At 42.8% G+C, this 26,665-nt stretch overlaps 1 protein-coding gene across 3 annotated transcripts in view; it reads right to left on the bottom strand.

Moving 5' to 3' along the window:
• Positions 1 to 3,145: 3,145 nt before the first annotated feature.
• The window catches only part of G3BP1 (GTPase activating protein (SH3 domain) binding protein 1), a 56,416-nt gene continuing 32,896 nt past the window's right edge, over positions 3,146 to 26,665 (bottom strand). For 2 of the 3 annotated variants that reach the window (XM_015415292.1, XM_015415293.1), the window contains exons 2-12: positions 24,293 to 24,406; positions 22,159 to 22,240; positions 21,586 to 21,759; positions 11,831 to 11,921; positions 10,809 to 10,902; positions 10,027 to 10,231; positions 7,485 to 7,586; positions 6,476 to 6,587; positions 5,616 to 5,741; positions 5,387 to 5,517; positions 3,146 to 4,716 (exon numbers count right to left, since the gene is read on the bottom strand). In XM_015415292.1, coding sequence (XP_015270778.1) covers positions 4,510 to 4,716; positions 5,387 to 5,517; positions 5,616 to 5,741; positions 6,476 to 6,587; positions 7,485 to 7,586; positions 10,027 to 10,231; positions 10,809 to 10,902; positions 11,831 to 11,921; positions 21,586 to 21,759; positions 22,159 to 22,240; positions 24,293 to 24,387 — 1,419 coding nt within the window. In that variant the 5' untranslated portion in view covers positions 24,388 to 24,406 and the 3' untranslated portion in view covers positions 3,146 to 4,509. The remainder of the gene's footprint in view (positions 4,717 to 5,386; positions 5,518 to 5,615; positions 5,742 to 6,475; positions 6,588 to 7,484; positions 7,587 to 10,026; positions 10,232 to 10,808; positions 10,903 to 11,830; positions 11,922 to 21,585; positions 21,760 to 22,158; positions 22,241 to 24,292; positions 24,407 to 26,665) is intronic. The other variant, XM_015415294.1, reaches the window with a different exon arrangement.

Below are 26,665 nucleotides of genomic sequence, written 5' to 3'. Positions count from 1 at the left end.
CACCCACCCACCCTACCTTTCTAGGGCCCGTTGTCTTCCTCCTCAACGGGCTTTGCAGCTAGTTTTTTAAAAGACGCATTGGACTGGACTACCTTTATTTCTGTCAGACCATATGTTCACAGAACATCTCTCCTTTGGATGGAAAAATACAAATACCTCTTATATTGAACAACTTACTGTGTCCCAGTGGCGAGATAATTGAGTATTATGCCACAAAGGACAATGGGTCCCATGTAGACAACTGGTAGAACAGGTGCAAGTACTTCTGTTGCCAAGGTCACCAACAGACCTTTAGTCACTTTGAACTGACATATGGGGCTAAGAGTCTTGACAAATCTGTTCCATTCAATAAGTCTCTTGAATGTAATGATGCAAGCTATTTATCACCTGCTTCAATGACTATTAATGGTTCTGTACCATGGTTTGAATCTTGTTGTACATTTCCGCTAACAGGAAGGAACCAATTTTTGCCAATTTCGCCCACCCCAAGGTATCACCTCACACTGCCCTTGAGAGCCCCTAACCCCAGGAAAAAACATTTCAGGGGCATTTGGGGCTGCAGAAAAAGAGGGAGGCAGGAAAATTCCACTTGGCTGACAGAAATGTCTTGTTATTGGATAGTTACTACAGGATCCAGGCTTTGTCATCTTTGCCTTTTTGCCAGCCTTTGGATCCACACTTTCTCTCTAGGTATTGCAATGGTGAATAGTGAATCCTTTCACAATTTGTCAACAGATCAAATCCACCTTCCACTGATCTTTTCCTGGATCCTGTATTGCTATTTTTACACCTTCCTGCTTGAAAGTTATCTTTTGTCTAAGAAAATACTGACAGGTAATCCAAAAGCCTTATTTGTTGATTCGCATCATCCTCAAGGATGAAATACTAGAAACCTGAAGAAAGCAGATGGGGTGCTAAGGACAGAACTTATACAGAGAGTTTTGGGTAGGTATTGAATTAGAAAAAGATACTATTGCCTAAATAGGTAGAGACACATTAAACGCTGAAATCTGTGTAGCTGAAAATAAAGTAGGAGTGAAAGTAAACTGAGCAACTGCAGTTGTCCCTGTAATGTATTCAGGACGCAGTACGAATAGATGACATATTAAGAAAAATACTAAGGCTGGTGGGTTGGGGAAAACAAGGCTTCATTACTGTCTTCTGGGCAATTAAGGACATCAATCTGCCCTGTCAGGTGAGCTCCACAATCTCTATATCAAGAATAAAATGTGAATTAGGATCCCATAAAGCAGCAGATGAAAATTCCTGCAAAGCAGCAGCAAGAAGTCAGCATCTGGACCAAACTTTGAAGAACTAGAACACCAATCTTCACTTCAGAGATGGAACCCAGAATCAGTATATTCAAGTTAATGCTCAAAGCTGGAGACTGTCATGCACCTAGCCTCAAGATAGTCTCAAATGTAATCCCAGCTCTACCTGACCATGCTCTGATAATTAAGGCACTACATATCACATACAGGGTTAAGCAAATTCAAGCCAGAATCTGGATATGCAGCTACTGTGCTGGAGCAGAGATGTAAAATATTGAAAATTACATGATGGACCGCTTCCTGGCTGTAGTATCTGTGACTTAAGTTTTTTTCTCAGCACATCAACATACATAGTCTGATTCACCATTTGTACCACTGCAGCGGTCACCAAACTGCTGGCTTTCCACTAATATGAAAAAAATAAACTTTTCTAATAAATGTACAAGAGAGAGGAGTTGAGGAAAGGATAAGAACATAAACACACTTAAGCCACTCAAACAAGTAAGACAAGCTCTGGCTTGATGACTCCTAGAGCCTACTGGCCTGTATCAAGCACAAATGTTCCAGAACCCAACAGGAAGTGAACTCAACACATTATATTCCCCCAGTTGTACGGCACCTATTGCCTGTTTATTATGTTTATTTGTCAATGAGGGCAGCAGGCAGTGCTGGCTTTTAAAGATAGTAAGCTGTGAGGTTCTGCACACCAAGAGCATGTTAAAAATACAATTTCAGGTTTCAGTTCAGGCATACTTGAGAACAGAGCAAAGTAACTAGTGAAGACTCTGAAGTGTAAATTAGTACCAACATATAAAGCTGTATACAGAGAACTTCCACAGGAAGATTATGCAAACTACAGTTATGTACTATTATGAGTTAACAGAGTCAAATTTATTTGAACTTTTGGAGTTGTATCCTGTCACTCCACAAAGCTAAGGGCTGCAAATTTCACTGGCACAAAGAAGATTTGTCAAGGCAAGAAGCGTTTTGCTTTTACTAGCAAAGTGATCCACCTTTAGCTTACTAAAGTGGCAGTATGTAATCGTGTCATCAAAAATAGCAGGTTTAGACAGTTCAACCATGTTGGACTAATCTTTCTAAATTTCAACATAATTCAACAGCATTCAACTGCACAGGGGAACGGATAACTTATGACATACTGACAGTCACAAATAGCAAGAAAATGTAAACTTCACTCTTAATGGCAAGTTCAGAGAGCTGCAAAGAAAGTTCCTTGCATGCTATATAAATATGGCCAAGCAATAAACTAGTATTGATGGAGTGAAGTAGAAAGAGCATTTGCATAAAAAGATACAAACTTATATTATGCTTTTCCGGTGCGGGAACCAAGGTGATTCATAACATTTTCAAAAATATTTGTGGTCTTCTTACAGTCTGGTAATCTAACAATTCTGCTCTAGTTTCTGATGAATTCTGAAGAACTCAACATCACCAGTTATGCTATATTCACAAACCCCATCCAAATACTAATACACTAAAATCTTGGTATATTTTTTCCAGCCCAGACTACCTCATAAGCAGCTCTAACAGCATTCACCATATGACTTTTATTTTGATCTCTGGATTTATTTATATCACCTTAGTGTTCAGTATTCTTATTCTTCAGACTACAGATACAAGACTGAAAACATAGTTGACAATGAACTACAAGCTTTATGACTTTGAGGATTGGCATTTGATCACATTAACCACTGCATAATATAAACATCACTAAGAGCAGTACATCCCAACTATGCAGCCATCCTCATGTAAAAAAGACAAACATTGATGAATGACAAATTACGGCTCACAAGCTGATCTAGTTGTTCATTCCTATATACCCTAAAATGTTTACTTCAGGATGTTGCACCAGTTCATCCAGAAGCCTTGTATACTGTGCAATGTACTCAATATATGGCGTAGAAGACCATACAGGCACTGCAACATCTACAATGTTCTGCATTTTATTTTGTTTTATATACATTCAGCAAAGACAGAGGTCCCATAGCTTATCCAATACTGTGAATATATTGCAGTGAAAAATGAATATTATCAGCATTAGGATTTTATAGTTTAGCCCATATTAGAATGTCATTTTAAAGCTAATGATTGATGACTATTAACATCACAGCAACATACTACATAAACTGAACATATGCATACTGTCAAGATTTATGGTTTCATTTCCCATTGTCACATAAGTGTGGAAGGCACTCACTTCAGAGCTAATGACTTCGTCAATAAAGCTGGGCCCATGTACGTCTTCAAAAAATCTTTTAAAAATACATACCTATAAGTCTATTAAAAAGAAGTCGTGCAACTCTCTAAACATGTACACCGATGAGGAGGGGTGAAAGAAACAGATCTCTTGAAAGATTTAAACGTACTCCAAAACTGGATAAAGCAAATCTAGACTTTTTTATTTTTTTAACAATTTGCCAAGACTGGAATGAGAGATAAATAGAAGGCACAACAATTTTGTTTTTGTTTAATACAAATACAAACTAAACATGAAAAATCTCCCTATTTCAATAAAAAAAAATTTCACAAGTTCAGGAAGAGTGTTTTAAAGAGTCAAATTCTAGACATTTAAAACCTATCCCACAATCCTTGTAAGTGGTAAAGCAGTAGTGAGAATTCCTTTTCGTGATCATGTACCAAAGAAAACATTCTATGGATACCCTTTATTCCATTTTTACAGCGCCACAGAGAAAAGGGTGAATGTTGATCGAGCGGCAACACCTCCAGATCAGGGCTGGGAAGTTCAAGTGACTCCCCACTCCCACCCCTCCCCAAGTGATAAGCGGCTTTCCCGGCCCTTGAAACGGTTGTCAAGTGCTAGGTTCTCCTACAGGCTCCTGAACACATGCAGCTGAAAAGGATAATTCCACTGACTGAAACGCTCCCCATTTCAGTAAAAATAACCAAAAAAAAAAAAAAAAAGCCACACATTCCATTAGGAAAAACCACTGGTACCAAAAAAATCCAGTCCATTTGTCTGCAGCAAGCAAGGATTCAGTTCAAGTTCTTTTTAAAATCCATTTTTTCTGAAATATTGTTCCACAAAGCTGGAATCTGGGACAAGGACTAGAAAAAAAATCACGAAACCAAACACAAACAAAATGGGCCAAAATAGTATCAAACGTAGCAGTCTATAACAGGCTAGGGCCACATTCCAAGATACCCAAGGCTGAAATTCACAAATCTGCAGGAAGAAGGGTTTGTCTCATCACATCAATCATTGGCGTTGCCCAATACCCCTTCCAGTGCCGAATCCTGGTTTTTGAGACATCCCTCCACGTGAAGGCACTCGAATCCCACCTCCCAGCCCCCCACGGGTGCCACCAGGCCCACGGGGTCTGTTGTCTCGGCGATCACCCTCCCTGGCTGCTCGTGTTTTTTTCTCTTCCACATTCAAGCGCACTTCACCTCTGAACATGATTGGCTGTAAGAGAAAAGTAGTAAACTACCATCAGTGACCTGGACACAAGAAAGCAAATCATCACAGTAAGTACAACCTGAATTCAATTGAGGTATTATTTCACAGAGCAGATACTGATGTTAAATAGACCTGACCTCCAAATCATATAAAGTGTTCTTATGAATTAAGAGGTCTCCTGCCTGAATAAAGGGCTCTTCCCTCCATATCTCCACTTACCTGGGACTAGCCAGATGCCAAAGTAATCTTGTCCAAAGTCATGATGAATTTTTTTTAAAAGAACTTAAGCTTCATCAATTCTTCTGAACACTTGCAGCTTCTGCATGCATTCAAGATTTTATAGGAAGCTTTGTGTTCTGGTCACAATGATTTCAAACCACCACCACAAATTAACACTGTAGCTCAGCCAAGGGTTAATACACGCTCAACACATGGCATTCACACCAACACACCAGCTCTACCCTAAAGGAGGGAGGGGTTTTTGTTTTGCTTCTAAATGCAATCTGGGCATGGATTAGATGAGGCCTTGACTGTTGGATATCTCTATTCTGAAGAAAACCAATGCAAACAGCATTCTAGTTAGCATCCTTGAAACAGTTATTTGAAATTAACAATTTTAGTAGACTTCAAATATGACCCGTGTCACTTAAACGTTACTTGCTGGAATTTAATGTACCCTATTGCCCAGGATCTTCTGAACTGGTTCAGGATCATCAAACACCACAAATCCAAAGTTAGGGAGCTTTCCTCCACTGTTGATACGTAGTTCCACAACATTCCCATAACCTGCAAGAGAATTTCCAAGTTCTTTGATCACACATTAGACTGTTCTGAAGAAAAAGCATGTATTCTTAAACACAAAGCCCCAAAGCCCCACCAATAGAACAACAAAGTCCGCGACTTACTTTGGAAGAAGTCCTTTAGTTCTGACTTATCCACATCATGAGGAAGATTTCCAACAAACAGCTGGTGACTGTCTGGGTACCTCACGATCCGTCTAGTTTCCATATCACTCTGCTCTCCTTCCCGCACTTGAATTAAAAATACAGAGATAACATACCGCAAAAATTTCATTTAAGATTTGGAATGGCATGAAGACACTTGATTTCTTATAGGAACTATGACACCTTTTCACAATACTTTATGAAAATCACTGTAGAGGTAAATTTGCAGCTCAGTCTGCTGCACCCAAGGAACAAAAGCTTGCTACAAATTTAAACTGCAGATTGAATTTTATTTGATCGATCTTAATTATTTACCAGCTTTATTTTCCTTTTTAAAAAACTGAATCTTGTTTTCATCAGTGATTTGTAATATTTTGCGATGCTTGGCCTTATGGCTTCTCTTTGCAGCTTTGTGCAATTATATCTCTGCCAAATGAACACAACACTGCATCTCTCTGATCAGCTAAACTCTGGTTCATAAAGACGGTAATAAATTCATTTGTCTTTAAGCAGCCAAGATACTCCCCACTATTATAGAGGTAACATTTCAAATATAATCCCAAACACTCACAATTTTCCCATTCAAAAACCTGAGACATCAACATGCCAAGTGGCTTACTGCTTAAAGCAAAATGAAGGATTCACTGTAGCATTTCAGACTTCAAAGAGTCTGGCTGAGTTTATTTTACAGAACTGAGTGCCTCTAGTATCACCACAGAAATTAAAACAGTCAATATAATAGCAGCCAATTTAGTAGGTCTATGTTACCTGCTCTCAATTCCTAGATAATGTGGAAGGAATATTTTTAAGATGCCTCTTACTTGGTCTAGGACCTCTTTGTGGGGGGATGTTTGTCCGTTGCTCGCGCACCCTCTGGTCCCGCTGAGGTCTCTGTGGTGGAGTCTGGGATTCAGGCTTTGACTCAGGACGGGGCTGCACAAATGTACCAGCACAAATATGAGATGCAAAAGCCAGGCAATGTTATCTCTCATAAATAAATTCCTTGATCTTGACCACCATGACAATTAATGGCCCTAGGAACTTAGGAGGAAGGGAAATATATTTAACAGCCAGACTGCACAAAGCAGGCGGCCTCCTTCACTCCGCGTAGTCTTTTTTGAATGAAGAGATATGGAAAATCAATCTGTGCTGGAAGCATTAATGAAAAGGTACTCCTTCCCATGCTGCACCCCATGTACCTCCCCCAAAGATGGTGTATTTATTCCATAATAAATTCATTTGTCTTTAAGTAGCCAAGATACTCCTCACTATTATAGAGGTAACATTTCAAATATAACCTCCAAACAGTCACAATTTTCCTAGTCTCACTGGCCCTTCAAATGTATGGATGCTTCCTAAAAGCTGTAATGATGCACCAGACTAATCATGCCCTCTAAAATTTTAAGAGGCCATATACTGGAACAGTACTGATAGAGAAGTTTAAAGAAACTTCCTTAAAATAATTTGACCATTATCTGAGGTGATAGTGACTAATGCCATGAGCACTAGAGAATAGGTAGAAGGGACACTTGTGCAAACAAAATACACAACACTTCAAATTGTTATGGAAATGTCACCTGAGAGAGTTCACATTCAAAGCAACAGCAAAAAATGCAGATGGTGGGAAAACTGCATTTCCCCTAGTACTTGTGTTATAACTAATGAATGAAAAGCTTGGATCTCCTGAAACAACTGGGTATCAACATAATTATCTGGTGCTAGAATTGCCACCAAGTACAAACTAATTTTACTAATTAATTTTAACGCTGTGTTACAGCCTGTGGGCCTTGGCAGCCAAGGTCATCAGTTGGTCAGGTAAGGTATTCCTACCTGTGAGGCAGGTAATTTGACAACATGAGGAGGTATGCCTGATACTGGAACAGCTCCACTAGGTGGAAGATTCTTGCTGGTTACAGATGCCCATGAAGATGTCTAACAGGAACAAACAGTATTTCAGCATTCCTGAGTGAACCCAGATGTCAGTGCTCTTCAAAATTACATAAGATGTCCATCACATTTCTTCATTTTTTTTCCAAAATGACTCCCAAATCACAATCTTATCCTTTATTCTATTATTATGAACCATTTATACCATTTATATATATCAAGCAACCTCCTTTCAAGTTCTCCCAATAGCTAGGATGAGATACAGACATGCTCCAACGCAGCAGTTTTCAAGATTAGCCATTCACAAGACCCAGATGTTAAATAACTCTAAGGATGGAGACAATCTCTCAAGAATGACACCTGGGAGATGGCAGTCTCCATACTGTACTGAGAATAATCACCACATTTCTTGAGCCTCAATGTTGAAAATAAGCCAGTAAATCCACAAGCTTGCACACACTCTCCACATCTTTCTTCTCACACATGGCTCAAAATAATTTAGAACAAACTAGCTTGTTGAAGTTCAAATCGCTTTTCGTTTTGACTACAGCCTAGGATTCTGAAACCACAAATCCAGTTTTAGAATTCTTGTTTGTAGATAAGGTGGTTCATGTTTCACCCGATTATATAAAAATTCCTGAAATATTTGGGAGTAACCAGGAATAATGGGGACCAGAGTGTTAAATCTCCCAGGACTGTTTTTTCTATCATTTTGCTGCAATGTCAGTGTTAGTGTCTTCTTCCCAGGGCTTGGTATCAGCTTGCCAAATTTGGTTTGGCTTAAATTTTGTGGTTTGAAATTGGTTTTGTTGGTCTCGCAACATTGTGTTCTTCGATCAAGTAGGTTTGCATTGAATTCTCTGGTTCAACATTGGGGGATGTACTAAAACCAATGACAGGATTGCCTACTGGCAGCAACAAGAAATGATGGAATGCTGACTGGATTACTATGGGAGCCAAGAATGCCAAACTTGCATGGGCTTCACTGAAATGCGTTATAGCACAGAAATTTGCAATGAAAATGCAGAACAGATTTAGAATGATGGGTCTCTGGGCCCAGACAGACTGCTCTGGGACTGATATGACAGGCCCTAGAGTGGAATGACAGCCCCGAGAGTAGAAGTGTTTTGCAACTGGAATGACAGCCCAGCTGCAAACTGGGGCCGCTATGGGGCCATCATCCACTCTGGGGGTTATCATTCCCGTTAGGGCTGCCACACTGCTCCATGGTTCTGCTGTAATTCCCTGTTTCTGCACTGGTTCTGTTGGGCTTGTTGGTTCTGTATGCATTCAGAGGCCTTTAGCTATGAAGCAATGGAGAATGGCGGGGAGGGGGGCAGTTTGTTCAGTGGCCTCTTGGTCCAATTCATTTGAAACATGAGGGTTATTTAGTGAACAGGCACCATCAGCTCTGCTGTAATTTTGGTGCCATTTGCTTAAATAATAGCCCCTTCATCTCCTTGGAAAGATTTCCCAGAGGGAACAAAGGAGCCAAATAACAACAATAAGACTGGTGCCTGCCCGTGGAGCAGGTGCCGGCATTTGCCGCCACCCCCCACCTTCTCAGAGGAAGCATGAGGGTGTTGGGAGCCAACTGGGGCTCAGCACAGGAACCCAGGCCCATCAAGGGCTGGCTTGCCAACCAGGTCTGGCAGTGGCTGCCCTCCCTCCTCAGTTTGGCCAAGGGAGGAAAAGCACGGGTTGAGGATGTTGGCAAGCACCCCAGGGTATCAGTGATGGGGGGGGGGGAGTTCATCAAATTGGGTACCTGTGGGCTTTGCAGTCAGGGTGACTCAGTTGGGAGCCTCCTTGGGGTTGGGGGGGGCATAGGACAAGCCTTAAGGCTTTGCGGTCGTGGGCTGGAATGTGCCCTCACTCCCCTCTATGCACTGGAATGCGGGGTCACGATGAGTAAGGTCCGGAAGGATCCCAGACCTGGCCCTGAGCCAGGATGGGTTTGCCCTGTTAGGAGGCTTGTTTTGCAAGCACAATGCAACCCGTGCTTTAATGTGTTAATGAGATGGTGCAGATCAGCTTATGTATAAATAAAATTCCCAGTTTAACCCATAACTTGTGTTGTGCTTCATTCGAGGGGTGTTGGAATCCCCCCTCCATCCTGGATCCAAATATCAAACTGGTATTTTGGAACTGAATAACAGGGAATATGGATATTTTCCAGCACCATGTGAAAAATATTGATTTTTTTTCATGATGCACAACCCTACCTAGAACTTTGTTATTACAATACAATCTAAATGACTGCTTTCGCAATCTTCAGGAATTTCTCCAGACAAACATACAGCTGGCTTTTCTTCAAGGAAGCATGAGGGAGAAGAAAGATGTATGTGGCACAACCTATATAAGAATAACATGAGGGTTTTGCAAGCTTTTGGCAGATCTCTCCTAGATCTTAAGAAAACAGCCTTAAACTGTGGAAGAACAAACTTGATGAAGATTGTCAGTGAAACTGTCATTCACATATTACCCTAGAGTCCTCCTGCACCACAGGAGCTGGATCTGCAGGAACAGGAGAAGGACTCTTCTCTACTGTTTCCTCAGGAGTCGTTTCCTCCAGCACTGGCTCAGGTTTTTCTTCCTGGGCCTCCGGCTCTGGCTCCTGTTCAGGCTCAGGCTCAGCCTCTTGTTCTGCCTCTGCAGCTGGCTCCTCCAACTGCTCCTCCAAGTCATTGCTGTGGAAGGGAAATCTATTCACTATGGGTAACAATTCATTTGCGCTGCTCAACAGCAGCACTTAACAGTGTGTTACTCCAGTTCACCTCTATCCTCATGCAGCAGTTCTTAGAAGTGTGCACAATTACTTCTTCAAACATACACATACCTTCCTTATATTTAATTAGCACAAGTTCATGTAGATTTATGCTTAAAAAACAACAACAGTAACCATCAAGGTCAAAAGAAACCTGACTTTCACGATCCTCCCCCAAATCAGATGTTGAGAACTGATGTTCCCACATTAATATTTCTCACAGGCACAGTTTAAATTAAAAAAATAACATCCCCAAATCAGAAATTTCCTGAAACAAACAAACAATACACTTATCAACCTGTTCGATGACATTTTAAAGAGAAAGTCAATTCTGACACAGCGGGAGATCAAAGTCAAAAGACAAGTAACATTCGAATATAGTTGATGAAGAAGTGAACATATGTAATCAGATACCATTCTTCAGGCTTTTTTCAACCAGTGCAGCCAACGTTAGTAGACAAAACGGTCAGATGAGGTGGAATGATTGTGTGAGAATTTACCTGACAGACTGCTCATAGTAGGCTGCAGACTCATCAGCAACTGCCTCAGGGGTCTGCTGCCTTTCCTCAGGTTCTTCTGTCTCTTCCTCAGATTCTGATGGTGTCAACAGCAGGATTTGATGCATCAAGGACAAGAAAAAGATTTTGACAGTACAGTCAAATAAACTCAATAATTTGCATATGAGTATCACTGCAGCTAATACTTGTTTAACTTGACAGTATTTGTACAACAGATTTTTAAATAAATCTTTAAGAATTTGAATGTGACTTTGCATTAGTTTCAACCCTCACAACTATACAGCACATGAATGTTCAAAAACACTTATATACCACACCTAGTCTTGTGAGAAGACTGGGAAATTGCAGGGGGGAGGGGAATAGAGAATCAACAGTTACTTATTAATACCATTACTCATTCAGTCTAGTAGTTCACATTATTATACAAGCAAGAAGTAAATATTTAACAGCTAGATTCGAGTCCAGTAGCACCTGAAACTATCAAGATTTTGGGGGTACAGACTTTCGACAAAGTTCCCCCCAAAATCTTGCTGGTCTCTTAAGGTGCTACTAGATTCATATCTAGCTGTTCTACTGCAAACCATGTCACAGCTTTCTGTACTAGCTGGAGCTTATAAACATTTTCCATCACCAACCTACTTGAAGCACATTGCAACAGTCTAACCTTAAGGTTACAGAAGAGCAACAGTGAGTAGCTACCGTGTTTCCCCGAAAATAAGACACTGTCTTATATTTATTTTTTCTCAAGAAGACACACTAGGGCTTATACCACAAATGCATAGAAATCCTGCTAGGGCTTATTTTGGGGGTAGGTCTTATTTTCGGGGAAACAGGGTACTTTAGCTTTCTTTACCAGATTAACTTTTCTTTAACTGTTTTCTTTCAGTAAACGGGTTGAATGTAGATCTTTAAGATATAACATACACAGTTCAATGTTCACAATTAATCTGGGAGGGAAATATACTAGCAGAACTTTACAGAATAAGATAAAACACATTACTTACCCTCAGCAGGTTCAGTATCTAAGTCACCAAACACTTCATCTTGATAACGGAAAATGTCATTATGGACATAAAATTTGTTTGCAACAGATCCCTGTAAACAAAACAAGGGCAAAACTAAGTTCAATCAATCACCCTCATTAATTCTGGGACTACAACAGTAGTTTTACTCTATCAGCATAAATCCTATTCACTTGTTGGGCAGCTCTGTTTTGCCTCTTTATCATACAAGAAATTCCTGGCCATGACTTCCAATCCATAGATGTCCCCAAACTATGCTCCACCTAGTACAGAGTCATTCCAGACACCGGAAGACAAGAGCTAGGGTACACAAGACTCACCAATATAACAGAGCCAAAGAGAAAGGCTGATTGAGAATGCTCCCACAGAAGTTAGCCTGATAATGTGTTCACCATCTACAGCTATTTCACTATTGCATTCAGTAAACCAACTGAACAGTTTCTAAGCAAGTAACAAATGTAGTTACTAAGTGAAAGTGGTCGCCCCTTAGCTCGAAATATTTTAAAATACAGACACACATTAGTAGTCCAGCTTTACCATCAAGAAACATCTCTTGCATTGCTTATTTGTCCTTCACAGGTGCAGTTCAACCACTTACTTTAAACATTTTTAAGCAGCTATTAAGAGAGGCCATCTCTTATTTTTGAAGAATGATTTTTACAGTAAAGTTTTAGGTTATTTAGAGGATTAAGCTGCTAAATTAAACCATTTCCATACAGAACAGAATATCACCATTCAATAGTTTTCACAGTGCAACCCCAGGAGTTATACACTTCTAAGCCCACTGAGACGTCAATGAATTTAGAAGAGTATAATTCTGTTTAGGATTGCACTGTAAGGAAATATAACATCTCTTGATCCATATGAGATTTCCAAATAGTTTAAATATGATGGATACAAAGATGTAACCCTGATGGCCTTCTAACACTATAAATCAGGCCTTGACAAATTTTCTATGGCTCTAGAAACCAGCCCAGAAATTTAGGAGCTAGATTCATTTTTCATCTTTCAGGGATTTGTATTAATGATGGTATTCACCAATTATTGCTACCACAAAACCTAGTCTAATGCTCTTCAGAGTTTCTTATCTTGGTTGTCATCAAAACAAAAAAACTAGCTTCTAATCCTAACTCAACCTTTCCCAAGTTTTCCATAATTCCATTACTGCTTTCAATAACTGACTATTGGAGTTGGGCTAGTCCAATCTCATCAGAATTTGGAAGCTAAGTAGGGTCAGCCCTACTTAGTACTTGGATGGGGTGGCCCCTAACGAGGTCCAAGGTTGCTTTGCAGGGGCAGGTAATGGCAACCCACCTCTGCCCATCAGTTACCTTGAAAACCCTACGGAGTCACCATAAGTTGGCTACAATCTGACAGCACTTTACACACAGAGAGAGAAGGCCACTGGTTAAGAAATGAATTCATCCATCACGACTGAATGATTTAAATCAGTGGTACTTATTCTGCTTATTCTTATTGAGCTGCAGTGGCTCAAGTGGTTAAGACGCTGAACTGCAGACTGTGGAAGGTCGGTAGTTCAGCAGTTCGAGACCCGAGTGTGCCGCATGACGGAGTGAGCGCCCGTCTCTAGTTCCAGCTCCCGCCAACCTAGCAGTTTGAAAGCAATAAATTGCAAGTAGATAAATAGGTACCGCTTCAGTGGAAAGGTAACAGCGTTCAGTGCACCTTGGTGTTTAGTCATACCAGCCACATGACCATGGAAACGTCTTCGGACAGTGCTGGCTCTTCGGCTTTGAAACGGAGATGAGTCAGATTCGACTGGCTTTCGAGCAAGGGAACCTTTACCTTTTTACTTATTCTGCAGCTCAAAGAGAGCCCAATTTACAATTACCAGCTACCAAAACAGTAACATTTATTTCCATCCCTGGCATGAGGCCTGCACTTCAGGAAGGCTCCCAGCTTAGCTCTTCCTCTAGCAGTGGCTGTTTCAAGGAGGGAAACCTATCAACCAGGAGCCCCATGGGTAAGGGCTTTGCCCACTTTCCTGAAATATGCGGCAGGTGCAACATTGGGGAATGGTGCTCAGAAGAACCACAGGCATCTCCCACCAAATAAATAACATTGGTGTAAAGTCAGTTTTACATCTACAGAACTTTCCCTTACATTAACAGAAGCATAAGAACTGACATTTCCAGTCCCAAACACATTCAGAATCACTTTTAGTTCCTGCCCATTCAGTAAAACAATCTACAGTCTTGGACCATCAAAGCACTTTCATTTTGCCAAATCTCATACTTCCTCTTGAGATAAACCAATTTCTGCTTAGAGACAGTAAACATATGCATGCATTACTTTTTGCTCCTTCTTCATTTGTAACATAATGCTTAACTGTAACTTTCCTCTTTCAACATAGAAAAGGTAAAATATTAAGGGCAGATCCAATGTTAATGGAACGCTTTTTCATGACTTGCAGCTTTGAAGTGCTTGTACGAAACAAAGAACACTATAGGGCCATGTTTGTGTGGCATTAAACACAATAGCATAGCCAACAGTTAAACAGTAAGCAGAAAAACGCCCCATTACTAAAGTGGCCAAGTTAAAGAGCACTTTGTGAACAACTAATATTTCAGGCTATATGCCAATAACAAATACAAGGAACCCACATGAATAAATAATGCTCTGTATTGATACTTGTCAGTAACAGAGGCAAATCAACAAGGTTACCTCAGTGTCAGGACAATCTATCATGAAGGCGGGACATGGTGAGATTACACATCACACTAGATCATAGTTCTCAGGACTGTAGCCCTTACTAAGCAATACAAAGAGCACAGAAACTACAAAGCAAAGTAGCACACCAGAACTGCCACTTGTTATCATTACAAATATATTTACATAAGAACATAAAAACATAAGAGAAGCCAATGCTGGATCAGGCCAATGGCCCATCCAGTCCAACACTGTCACACAGTAGCCAAAAATACCAGGTGCCATCAGGAGGTTCACCAGTGGGGCCAAGACATTAGAAGCCCTCCCACTGTTGCCCCCCCCATGCACCAAGAATATAGTGCATCACTTGCCCCAGCCTGAGAGTCCCTATCTATACCTTGTGGCTAATAGCCACTGATGGACCTCTGCTCCTTATGTTTATCTAATTCTCCCTTGAAGCCGTCCATGCTTGCAGCCGCCACCACTTCCTGTGGTAGTGAATTCCATGTGTTAATCACTCTTTGGGTGAAGAAGTACTTCCTTTTATCCGTTCTAACCCGACTGCGCAGCAATTTCATTGAGTGCCCACGAGTTCTTGTATTGTGAGAAAGGTAATAATTTTAAGTATACACTTTGGAACCATAAAGACAGGTTGCTTACCTGTAACTGGTGATCTTCGAGTGGTCATCTGTGCATTCACACCCTTGGGATATACTGCGCCTGCGCTGACCTTCTCGGTACCGGTAGCTAGCAAAAGGGATTTTCGCGCCTCTCCCAGGTCACGCGCCGGCTCCACTGCGCATGACCAAGGAGGGGCACGCAGATCCCGCCAGTTCCTTCTGACCGCCGCCCAACAGCCTTCAAAGAAACAAGATGAAGGGCCGAGAGCAGAGGGGAAGGAGGGCGGGTGGTGTGAATGCACAGATGACCACTCGAAGATCACCAGTTACAGGTAAGCAACCTGTCTATCTTCTTCGTGGTCTCTGTGCATCACACCCTTGGGAGAATAGCAAGCAATAACTCTTACCTGGAGGAGGGGCCGAGGCCCTACATCTGCGCCGTCTGCAATATAGACCGACCCAACGCCACACGACGAGAAGACCGGACATCAAGGGCATAATGCTTCACGAAGGTGAGCGGAGTAGCCCAAGTCGCAGCGTTGCAGATGTCCTCCAACGGCATACCTCGCAGGAAAGCTGTGGAAGTTGCTACCGCCCTCGTAGAATGGGCGCGAAGCTGACCTGGAAGAGGTTTCTTAGCCAAAGCGTAGCATAGCTTGATCACCTCCACAATCCATCTCGACAGCCTCTGGGAAGAGATCTTCTTCCCTTGGGAGGGCATACTGTGAGCAACAAACAAAGCTGGAGACTGGCGAAAAGACTTAGTCCTGCCCAAATAGAACAACAACGCTCTCTTAACATCCAGAGAATGCAATTTCCGTTCCTCTTCATTAGCAGGAGACGGGAAAAATGATGGCAGAACTACATCTGAACGTAAATGAAATTCCGAAACAACTTTCGGTAAAAAGGAGATGTCCAAAGACAATGAAACCCCATGTGGGGAAAAACTTAAGTATGGTGGATCACACCTCAGAGCAGACAATTCGCTGACCCGACGAGCAGAGGTAATGGCCACCAAAAACGCAGTCTTGAGTGACAGCAATTTTAGAGAGCAAGTGGCCAATGGCTCGAAAGGTTTTCCCATCAAAAAACGCAAAACTAAAGCCAAATCCCAGGCCGGGGTTGGAGGACGACGGGGAGGGTACAGGCGAATAAGGCCTTTACAAAACTGTTTTGTCTGAGGATGCGAGAAAACTGAAAACCCATCAACAGATGGATGAAAAGCTGACACCGCAGCTAAATACACTTTAACCGACGAAAAACTGAGACCCAAGTCCATTCTGGACAAAATAAATGCAAAAATAGACCTCAAATCCACTGGCGGAGGAGGTAGATTTGAGGAATTCAAATACTGCAGGAATAGATTCCACTTCCTTGTGTAGGAAGTCCGAGTAGACAGTTTACGACAGTTCAACAAGACATCATTGATACGAGCGTCCATCACTGAAAGCGTATTTCCCACAGAGTCAGCTTGAGACTCAGAGGATCGTAGTGAAGGACCTGGCCCTCCTGAGCCTGGAGGAGATCCAACTCCTGCGGCAGGTGTACAAAGGATCCCTTGGCTAACCTCAACAGTGTCGGGAACCAAACTTGCCGAGGCCACCAGGGGGCTACTAGAAGACAATGGGGCTTGTCGTGTTGTATTTTCACCAACACCCTGTGAAGCAGCGGAATCGGAGGAAATAGGTACAGAAAGTTGTGAGCCCACGATATCAACAGGCCGTCCCCCAGTGACAGAGGGTCCAACCCCGCTCTGGAACAAAACATGGGACACTTCTTGTTGAATCGAGTTGCAAAAACATCGATGTGGGGATGTCCCAGACGTTGAAAAAGAGGGAGGAGATACTTTGAATTCAGCTCCCAATCGTGGTCCGATGCTCCTCCTCTGCTCAGGAAATCTGCTTGCTGGTTCAAAGTTCCTGGCAGATGGGCAGCTTGGAGAGTGATATTCCGATGAAGGCACTCTTCCCATATGTCCATAGCTAGCCTGCAAAGGGATCTGGACACTGTCCCGCCCTGGCGATTGATATAAGCCATTGCAGTTGTATTGTCCGTAAATATTAACACAGCTTTCCCTGCAACCTGTTTGTGCAAGGATCTGAGGGCAAATTTTACGGCCAGCAGTTCCAGATAGTTGATGTGATGACGTTTCCAAAGGGGCTGCCATGGAGCACCCACACAAGTGTCGTCCGTATGAGCACCCCAACCCCACAGGGAGGCGTCTGTGGTGATCGACATCACGGGAACAATCGGTTGGAACGGTGCACCCGCCAGCAAATTGGTGTCCACGAGCCACCACTGCAGGGAGGTAAGGACCTGAGGAGGCACGACTAGTCGAAGACTTGGGGGGTGAAAGGAGGGGCGAAATTTCTTTAGAAACCAAAGCTGCAACGGACGCATGCGAAGGCGTGCACACTCGATCACAGAGGTGGTGGCTGCCATGAGACCCAGGATCCGCTGAACGTGGACTGCTGATGTCACATTGGATCGGAACAAACGTCGAATTTCCAGACGAATGGTATCTGCCCGTTGGCGAGGAAGGTAGGCCCGAGTGGCCAGGGAATCTATGACAGCTCCTATGAACTGCACGCGAGTTGCAGGTTGCAGCATGGATTTCTGCAAATTGACTAGAATTCCAAGGGAGGATAGGGTCGACAGTGTAATGGTGATGTGCTGAAGGAGACAGTCCTTTGAATCTGCCACCATTAACCAGTCGTCTATGTACGGAAAAATCTGAATGCCCTGAAGACGAAGGTGGGCGACGACAACCACCATTACCTTCGTGAAAACCCTGGGGGCGGTAGAGAGCCCGAAGGGGAGGGCTTTGAATTGATAATGGTCCTCTCCGACCGTGAATCTGAGGAATTTTCTGTGACGAGGATGGATGGAGACGTGAAAATAAGCGTCTTTGAGATCTAAAGTGACCATCCATGTCCCTGGAGGCAGGAGTGGTAAAATACTTTGCAAAGTGGTCATACGAAACTTTTTGTAAACAATGAATCGATTGAGAAATCTTAGATCCATAATTGGACGAAGTCCTCCGTCCTTCTTGGGGACCGTGAAATATCTGGAATAAATCCCGTGGCAACGATCTGCCGCCGGGACTATCTCTATAGCGTTTTTCAGTGACAGAGATCGTACTTCTTGCATCAGGACAGGTGACGTTGGAGTTCCGACGAAATGGGAAATTGTGGGGATTTGAGAAAACTCTATGAGATAGCCATCTCTTATTATAGAGTGAACCCATTTGTCTGTAGAAATGTCCAGCCATGCGTGAAGAAAGGGAGCGAGGCGAGTATGAGCAGTAAGGCTGAAGTCAAAGCCCCTGTTTGGGATTCTTGGGAAACTTCGACTTATAGGCACCCGATGATTGTCCTTTATTCTTAGGGGGAAAAGACCTTGACTGAGAAGAGGGAGGTCTTTGCCATTGATCCGTAGGCGATTTGTTGTACGGTTGTCTAGAAGACCAAGATTGTCTAGGCCATTGCTTGGTCTTAGGGTATTTAGTTGGGGGAGAGATTCCCAGACTTTTAGACGTCTTGATACTCTTATCCATTTCCTGTAATACCGTATCAGTGGTGGAACTAAACAGTCCAGAGCCTTCAAAAGGAAGGTCCTCCACCGACGATCTGGTATCATATGGCAATGAGGAGGAACGGAGCCAGGCATGTCTGCGTAGGGCTACGGAAGTTGCTAGAGTCTTGCTAGCAGATTCCAAGGAATGCTTGGCAGCACTAATTTGATGTCTAGCCAGTACCATCCCTTCATTTTGAAGCCTCTTAATCTGAGGCTGACATTCCTTTGGTACATGTGGAAGGAAGTCGTTTAAGCGTTTCCACAAATTGAACTGATAGCGGCCCATGCAGGCTGCATAATTTGCCGTTTTAATGCCCATTGCACCGACAGTGTAAAATTTTCTGCCCACCGAGTCCAACTTCTTTCCTTCCTTATCTGATGGCGTTGAGTGACTCGATTTTCCTTTCGTGGACGACGATACGACCAAAGAATTGGGTTTAGGATGCGTGTATAGAAACTCAGCCCCAGATTCTTGGATCTTGTACATGTGATCCAGACGTTTATTGGATACAGTAATGGAGGCTGGATGGGTCCAAAAGTCCTTAGTAGTTTGTAAGAGGACTTTTGTCATTGGAAGAGCCACAGAAGGCGAAGTGTTGGAATGCATAATGTCAAAAACATTGTCATCCACGAAACTGGCAACGAGAGTAGGAGTCATAGACAGGTCCAACGCCATACGTTGAACAAAGTCTCCATATGACTTAACATCCTCTGATGGAGAAATAGGCAGATCCGCTTCCACATCCTGTGGGGTGGATTGTATGTTCACGTCCTCTATATGTTCAGAGGAGTCGTCTGAATCGGAGGATACATTGGATGGTTCCGGGGATGATCCGGGTAATTCCGGTTGATGCGTTGTCGGCATGTTGACCGGGGGTGCAGCCGGGTCTGGTGGATGTATCGGCATGGACTGCTTCGATACCGAGGATCGATCCCGAAACTGCGAGATGCGGGATGACACCGATTGACGATCCCAGTCAGGTGGAGGTGGTGGAGGAAAAGCCCATGGGTATGGGTATCGGCTTCCATACAAGTAATGCCACTGTCTCTCATCCCAGGTTAAAGTAGGGGATGCCGGTCGGTGTCGATCATCGACTCCACGTTCCGGGGAAGCATGAGAGGATTGACGACTCGACATATCAGATTGCGACTGATTTGTCTGCTGAGTAAGGTCGATGTCGAGATCTGAACCAATCAGGTGATGAGGTTCTTGCGTGAGATCTCGACCTTGACTAGCTGAAACCTTATGGACTTTCGACTTGTCCGTTTTAGGTTTCTTCGACTGCTGTGAGTCTTTGCCCTGCTTCCGGATCTTGGAAGGTACGGCATCAGATATCCCCTGCTTCCGGATCTTGGAAGGTACGGGGTGGTCTTTTATCGGCGTCGATCGTTTCGGTGCCGAAGCATCGATTGCGACCGTCGACGTCGATGGTCCCGAAACGGGAGGACAAGTGTCCGCAGCCAGGGTGGACATCGAGGCGTGCCCGGACGTGTCCAACGGCGAAGACGACTGTGGAGATAGCGCCTTCTCCATCAAAGCCAAGTGCAGACGAGCTGCCCTGTTTTTTCTCGTCTGGTTCGAGAATTTCTGGCAATGTCCGCACTTAGAAACACAGTGCGACTCCCCTAAACAGACGAGGCAAAGCGAATGCCCGTCGGTGGGAGATATTTTAAGGCCGCAAGTCTTACACCGTTTGAAACAACCCCACCGCGGGGCCATAGGCCAGCGGAGGGGGAAACGTTAAAGACAAGGAACAAACACACCGAAGAAAAATGCTAACTACAAAAAACAAAATAAAGAAAAGGAAACTAACTAAACGCAAGTTTAGCAGAAAGTTAGGTACTTAACAGACCGAAGCAGAAGGCGTCCTACCAGCGCGGCGGTCAGAAAAGAACTGGCGGGATCTGCGTGCCCCTCCTTGGTCATGCGCAGTGGAGCCGGCGCGTGACCTGGGAGAGGCGCGAAAATCCCTTTTGCTAGCTACCGGTACCGAGAAGGTCAGCGCAGGCGCAGTATATCCCCAAGGGTGTGATGCACAGAGACCACGAAGAAGATCCATTTATGCTGTAATAGTAGGCAACTCCAATACACATACTGAACCATCATCACCCCAGCCCTACTTGGCACACAGGACTGGTTATCTACTGACAGGATAGAGGCGAGCCCTTAAGATAGTGGCAGAAATGCTGGGGCTCAGCTTACTCCGAAACATGTCTGACCAAAAGCAAGCCACATTTCCTCTTCTTGCTTGCAAGCTCACCAAAATCTTTACATGCAGGAGCTATTTTAAGAAACTCAGGCCAAAAATGTTGCCTATCCCAACACCAGGAACACCACCTCTTCACCAAGGAGAAGAAATTCTCTACAGTGCCAAGGATGAAATCTCACAGATATTATGGCCAAAGTAAAAGAGGAAAATAAAATAATGTCATTATTCTTTGTAGAAGAACTCAACGTCTTTGGTCTCATTGCACTGCTAATCATGAATTTAAGCAATTTCTTGATGACAAAACACTAGATCAAGGCCTTGTAGCAAGCAGCACTTTCCTGTTATGAATGATAACAGCTCTTTTGACTTAAATAGCAAGAACACTTCACTCACTTATTAGGAGACTAGGCAGATACTTAGGTATGGAGAGTTTTGTTGTACAGTGACAGCTAAGCCACAGTACACACAAGACAAGAAAGTTATCTGGACACATAGAGGCAACCAAGTTGCTAAAGACTCAAAAATATAGCAATGTCACAGGCAATGGCAGAGAAAGAACCCTACCACCCAGCATTCCAGCCCTACAGTCCTGTGCCACAGAAGTAACATATGTATATTCAGCATATTGATTCACTGTCATCAGTTCCCCCAGGATACATACCTCAGGAGCAAGGACAAAAGTCTGCATGAATCTTCGCAATGGCTGAGTGTTATTAGAGAGCTCGCCCATGACCTGTACTACAACACCATCATTAAGAGTAGCGTGAGCATCCACATGACGGATCTTTGTATGGCAATCCTTAAAGTTCAGTGACAACACCTTCTTGTGGATATCCTACAGAAATTATATTAAAGCTTATGAGACACTTCGCAAGTACAGTTTTCTGTTTCCACTGACACCACTTTCTCTATTTAAATTCAAGAAGCTGTGTATTAATACCACCACTATTCTAAAATACATTCTGTATACTAATCTAGCACATATCTGCATCAAACCACTGAAAAACCACACAAAACTATTAACAAAGGCTAATAAAATTCCCAGTATGAAATTTAATCTTGATACTAGAAATTTACATTTCTGACAGATTTGTGATGCATTAATACAACAGTATGATGCTACCTTTTCTCACACACATGCAAGATGCTAACCAATTTGAAATGCTTTCTGAACATTTATACTGACTTAATCACATTTCACAGTCAGTTACAAAACAATTTCACAAACGCTTACAGACTGCCCATGGACTGCATCCGCTGGTTTTCCATTTGAATCCAAACCACCGTGGACGTAAGAGGAATTCTTTCCATAAAATCTGTGAGGGAATAATTTTACACACAGTTCACTATGTACAAGTCCAATTCACTACATGGGCCCTCAATGCAATAAAATGTCAGCACTATTGGTTTCAGGCACAACAATCTCTGGGTTAAGAACATATGAAGAGCCCCGCTGGATTAGACCAGTGGCTCATCTTGTCCAGTATCTTGTCTCACAAAGTGGCCAATTAGTTCCCCTGGAGGGGCAACAGGGCATAGGGGTTTAGATCTTTCCCTGATGTTGCCTCCTAGCTCTGGGATTTAGAGGTTTACTGCCTCTGAATATGGAGGTTCCCCTCAGTCACCATGGCTAGTAGCCATTGATAGACCTATGCTCCACGAATCTATCTGATCTCCTTTTAAAGCTTTTTATTCCTGTGACCATCACTATATTCTCTGGCAGCGAATTCCACATTTTAATCACTCTCTGGGTAAAGAAGTATTTCCTTTTGTCCGTCCTGAATCTACTGCCTATCAGCTTCATTGGATGCCCATGGGTTCCAGTATTTTGGGAGAGAGCAAAAAAGTTATTTGTCAGCTCTCTCTCCATCCCACGTATATAACCCTCTATCCTGTCCCCCCTAGTTTAACTCTAAAAGGTTGGTAAGGCAGGACTTCCCTTTCTAGAAGCTGACCTGAATCCCCCTCAGCAGGCTTTGTTCCTCTATGTGCCTAATAATAAATAATACATAGCACCTTATGGTTTTTATGTTTTTATCTGTATTGTATTGTTCTATGTTGTTTTATTGGTTTTACTGGCAATTGGTGCCATCGCTGTAAGCCGCCCTGAGCCCACTTGCGGGGAGGGCAGGGTAACAACAACAACAACAACAATAATAATTCTATCTTTGATTACAGTTTCTACTAGTTGGCCCGGGATGGACATTAGGCTAACTGGCTCAATCTGACTGAGGTATAGATACGGTAAAAGCAATAATCTGTCAAACCATTTTCAGCGACCATTCATTCTTCAACTGCCTCCAAGGAATGAAGTACAGCAAGATTTCCCACCCACCTAAATTCAGGCTTGCTATTAACAAATAGCATGGTCATCACTGGTGATTCCAGGTTGCTGTAAGGGAATGATTTGTAGGCCTGATATGCAGCACATGCCATAGCATGTGCCTTTACAAAAAAATAATTACATGTACTGGACATATTCAGTTCACTGTTTGACACATATGCTGCCAGTAGTTTTACAAAGCCTCCTATTTTGTTTTGTAAAGAACTGTACTCTTTGTATCCTTTTTGGACCCAGAAAATTAAGATAAAGTCTGTATAATTCTAGGTCTTTTGAAGGCACTCTTATCTAATATTTACCTTTTCTTTTCCCTAACACTAATTCATAGAGAAACCTGTAAAATCTATCACAATTCACGGTTTGCATTTGCTGTAATAAAGTGCAGGAGTGCTGCAGAAACAGCATGTGCTTTAACAGAGGTCAGTATGGAAACTGCTTTGATATGGAATTAAAAGCTACTCAAAACATCCTATGGCTTCAAGCTCTTTTACTGATGCACAAAAGCTAAACTTTACTTCGTATGTTCTCAGTCTGAGCCCTGGAAGGAAAAAGGTTATCATCTAAGATCCAGCAAATCCCACATCAATTAAAACAGGGTAGGAGGTAGAGGAGATGTTATTGTTAGCTTGCAAAGTCCTACACAGCTGCACATAAATAAGTACTGTTATGGACAAGAAAAACTGGTCAGTTAAAATTTGTGAAAGGGGCACACCAATAAGGCCATAAAACTTTTGAAGTTACACAGAGGCTTGGTGTTGTTGTTTTTTTAATGTTTTTTTTTTAAAATGTAATATCGTCCAAACTGATCTTTAAAAATTGAGATTAGGTTTTTAAAAAGAACCCCCTATAATTTTAAATTTATTAATAGCCAGGCTGCTAAAAAGAATGGAACAATGTATAGAAAAGCACAGGTACCACAACACAGGTACCAGCAACAATTTCATACTCCTTAACCAGCTGCTAATTACACATACTTTCCAGCTTATATACCACAAAGAACAACTATGCCCAAATTAGATTTTTTTACCTGTGCAAGTAATCTGGTGCCTGATTCAACAGGGTATAATATTGCCTCACGAACTCCCGCCCAACCAGCAGGGGACTTGGCTTCTCCATCACCATTTCTTTGGTCAACTGAAAACTAAAACCAATAAATAATTAGAATAATGTAGATAATTGTACCCATTTCTCCACACCCTATCAGTTTTCTGTACTCATCATTAACACCACAATCATAAGACCCTGATGAAGAGTCTTAGAATGGTAACTAATGCCCCTCGTCTCACAATTTAGACAGGATCTAAGCTCTTCCAACTAACTCTGAAGTCAACTACAATTCACCTATAGCATTACTTGAACTGCAGCCTAGGATTGCCATTCCCCAGTTGGAGGCAAGGGGATCATCCGGTTTTGCAGGAAATTCCACCTCAAAACACAGCAATGTCGCCAGAAATAAACGTAACATGCCTGCGTCACCCGGAAGTGACGGAGGCACGACAGTGACATTGGGGGGGGGGGGGGAGGCACTCGGGTTTGGGGGAAAAATTTTACAACAGTTTGAGGCTGATTTTACTATAGAGTTTTGCCCCAAACCCAGAGCGTTGCCCCTGACATGCCCACATCACTTCCGGGTGGCATAGGCATTTCGTGTGACAACACTTCCGGCTCCCAGAACGCCCCCCCCCCCGGCATTTCCAACAGACCTGGCAACCCTCCTGCAGCCAAGAAACCTGTCTCAGATGACAAGGCATGGTGCACTTGATTTTTTTTTCCTGTCTTTATGCCATGCACAACACATACAACACTGAAGTAGGAAGTCAGGTAAGGGAAACTCTGGAGAAAAAGCATGTTGTACAAAAAGGGAGCTCTTTAAAGCTCATGTTGCCCACCCTTCATTCCGTCTACCCAACAGTCAAAAGAGAATTGAGTTTCTAGTCTGCAGGGCTCCTACTAGGTACAGGACGGTTCCTCATACAGCTGAGGGTGCTGTGGTATATTTGTGCCTTCCATGTTCTAAGGTGTGTGTATGTAGTGGGACATGGTGATGTCATAGAGATGTACTGGCATCACTCTGTGAGGATTGGCTCTCTCTATGCATAACTGGCACAGGGAAATCAGCACGCTGTTCTGCAATCTGGGGATGTTAGCAGTGCCATAATGTATTTCAGTGCTATTTGCTATGCCTTTACTTTGACAAAGTAGTAAGGTTTTTTCCTGTCATTTTCCTGCTGGCCAAGGACAGTTGATATCCTAAACCTACACCCGGCATCAGCAAGACACTGGCATAGGGCTGGGCTGTCCATTACCATGAATCCATCAAGGGACACAGAAGGTGAAAAAGAGGCTCTTCTAAAAGCTCTCTAAAAGATTAAAGGAGTATCTGATGAAGGGAGCTTTGACTCTCAAAAACTTATACCTTGGAAATCTTGTTAGTCCTTAAGATGCTACTGGACGCGAATCTCAAAAAAGACAAGTACCCAAACGATCAAGCAAAGCAGTACAAAACTGCTGCCAAACCAGTGAAAATCCTCCTGAAGAGGTTATTTATGGCTGCATTAGGTCCCATTTACCTTGCCTGTTTTAGACTGAGTTGAACTTAAGGCATCAAGAAAAGTGAAGATGAACTTCGAACTACACAGCAAGCAATTATCTTGGAGACTAGAATTTAGCCAGTGGTCCACAAATTTGGGATGATCTGCACAGATCCCACTGCACACTGTCTGTGAATGTCAAGATATGGGTTAGACTTTCTCTGGGCAGAGCTACAGTAGGCAGAGGGAGCATAAGAGAGACCAGTGGTACTAATGTGGAAGCGCCCTCCCACCCCATGTTTACTGTCACATTCGAAGAACTTGGGAAAGGAAAGGGTTATTTAATTCAGCACCAGTAAATTGTTGTGGTCCCTTTGATTTCTAATATTCCCACAGCTTTCTGCCTGCTCCAAAACTTAGCACAACATGGAGACTTCTTTCTAACACACACTGGAGACAGTTCTCTCACCCTGTGCTTTCAAAAAGGCAGAAATTGTACAAGAGACTGCACAGTGATGTGAAAGAGATCCATTCTGCAAACTCCTCTCATTTGCATTTTGTAGAAACCAACTGGAAATTTAAAAAAGGGACTTCAAATATATTTGAATCCTGGAGTCAGAGAGCAAGGGACATAAATTGCACCCCTCCCACCCCAAAAACCTCGCGCTTGAGAGGAATTTGGTAACATAGGCTTACCTCCAATAGCCCCAACCCATCGAATCCAAAGTATCATTTTTGTATACACAAATCTACATTTTTTGTATTGGAACATATCTGTACCCTCCCAGTTACTTTCATTTCCCAATGTATGTGTCAAAATTAAACATTTTAACACAGCACCTACACACTACAACACATACACTATTACC

The sequence above is a fragment of the Gekko japonicus genome, unplaced genomic scaffold (genome assembly GCF_001447785.1).
Source record: "Gekko japonicus isolate JY-2015 unplaced genomic scaffold, Gekko_japonicus_V1.1 scaffold509, whole genome shotgun sequence".
In the NCBI taxonomy this organism is placed as follows: domain Eukaryota; kingdom Metazoa; phylum Chordata; class Lepidosauria; order Squamata; family Gekkonidae; genus Gekko; species Gekko japonicus.
The sequence above is the reverse complement of the archived record's forward strand: the minus strand, read 5'-3'. Positions and strand labels throughout refer to the sequence as shown.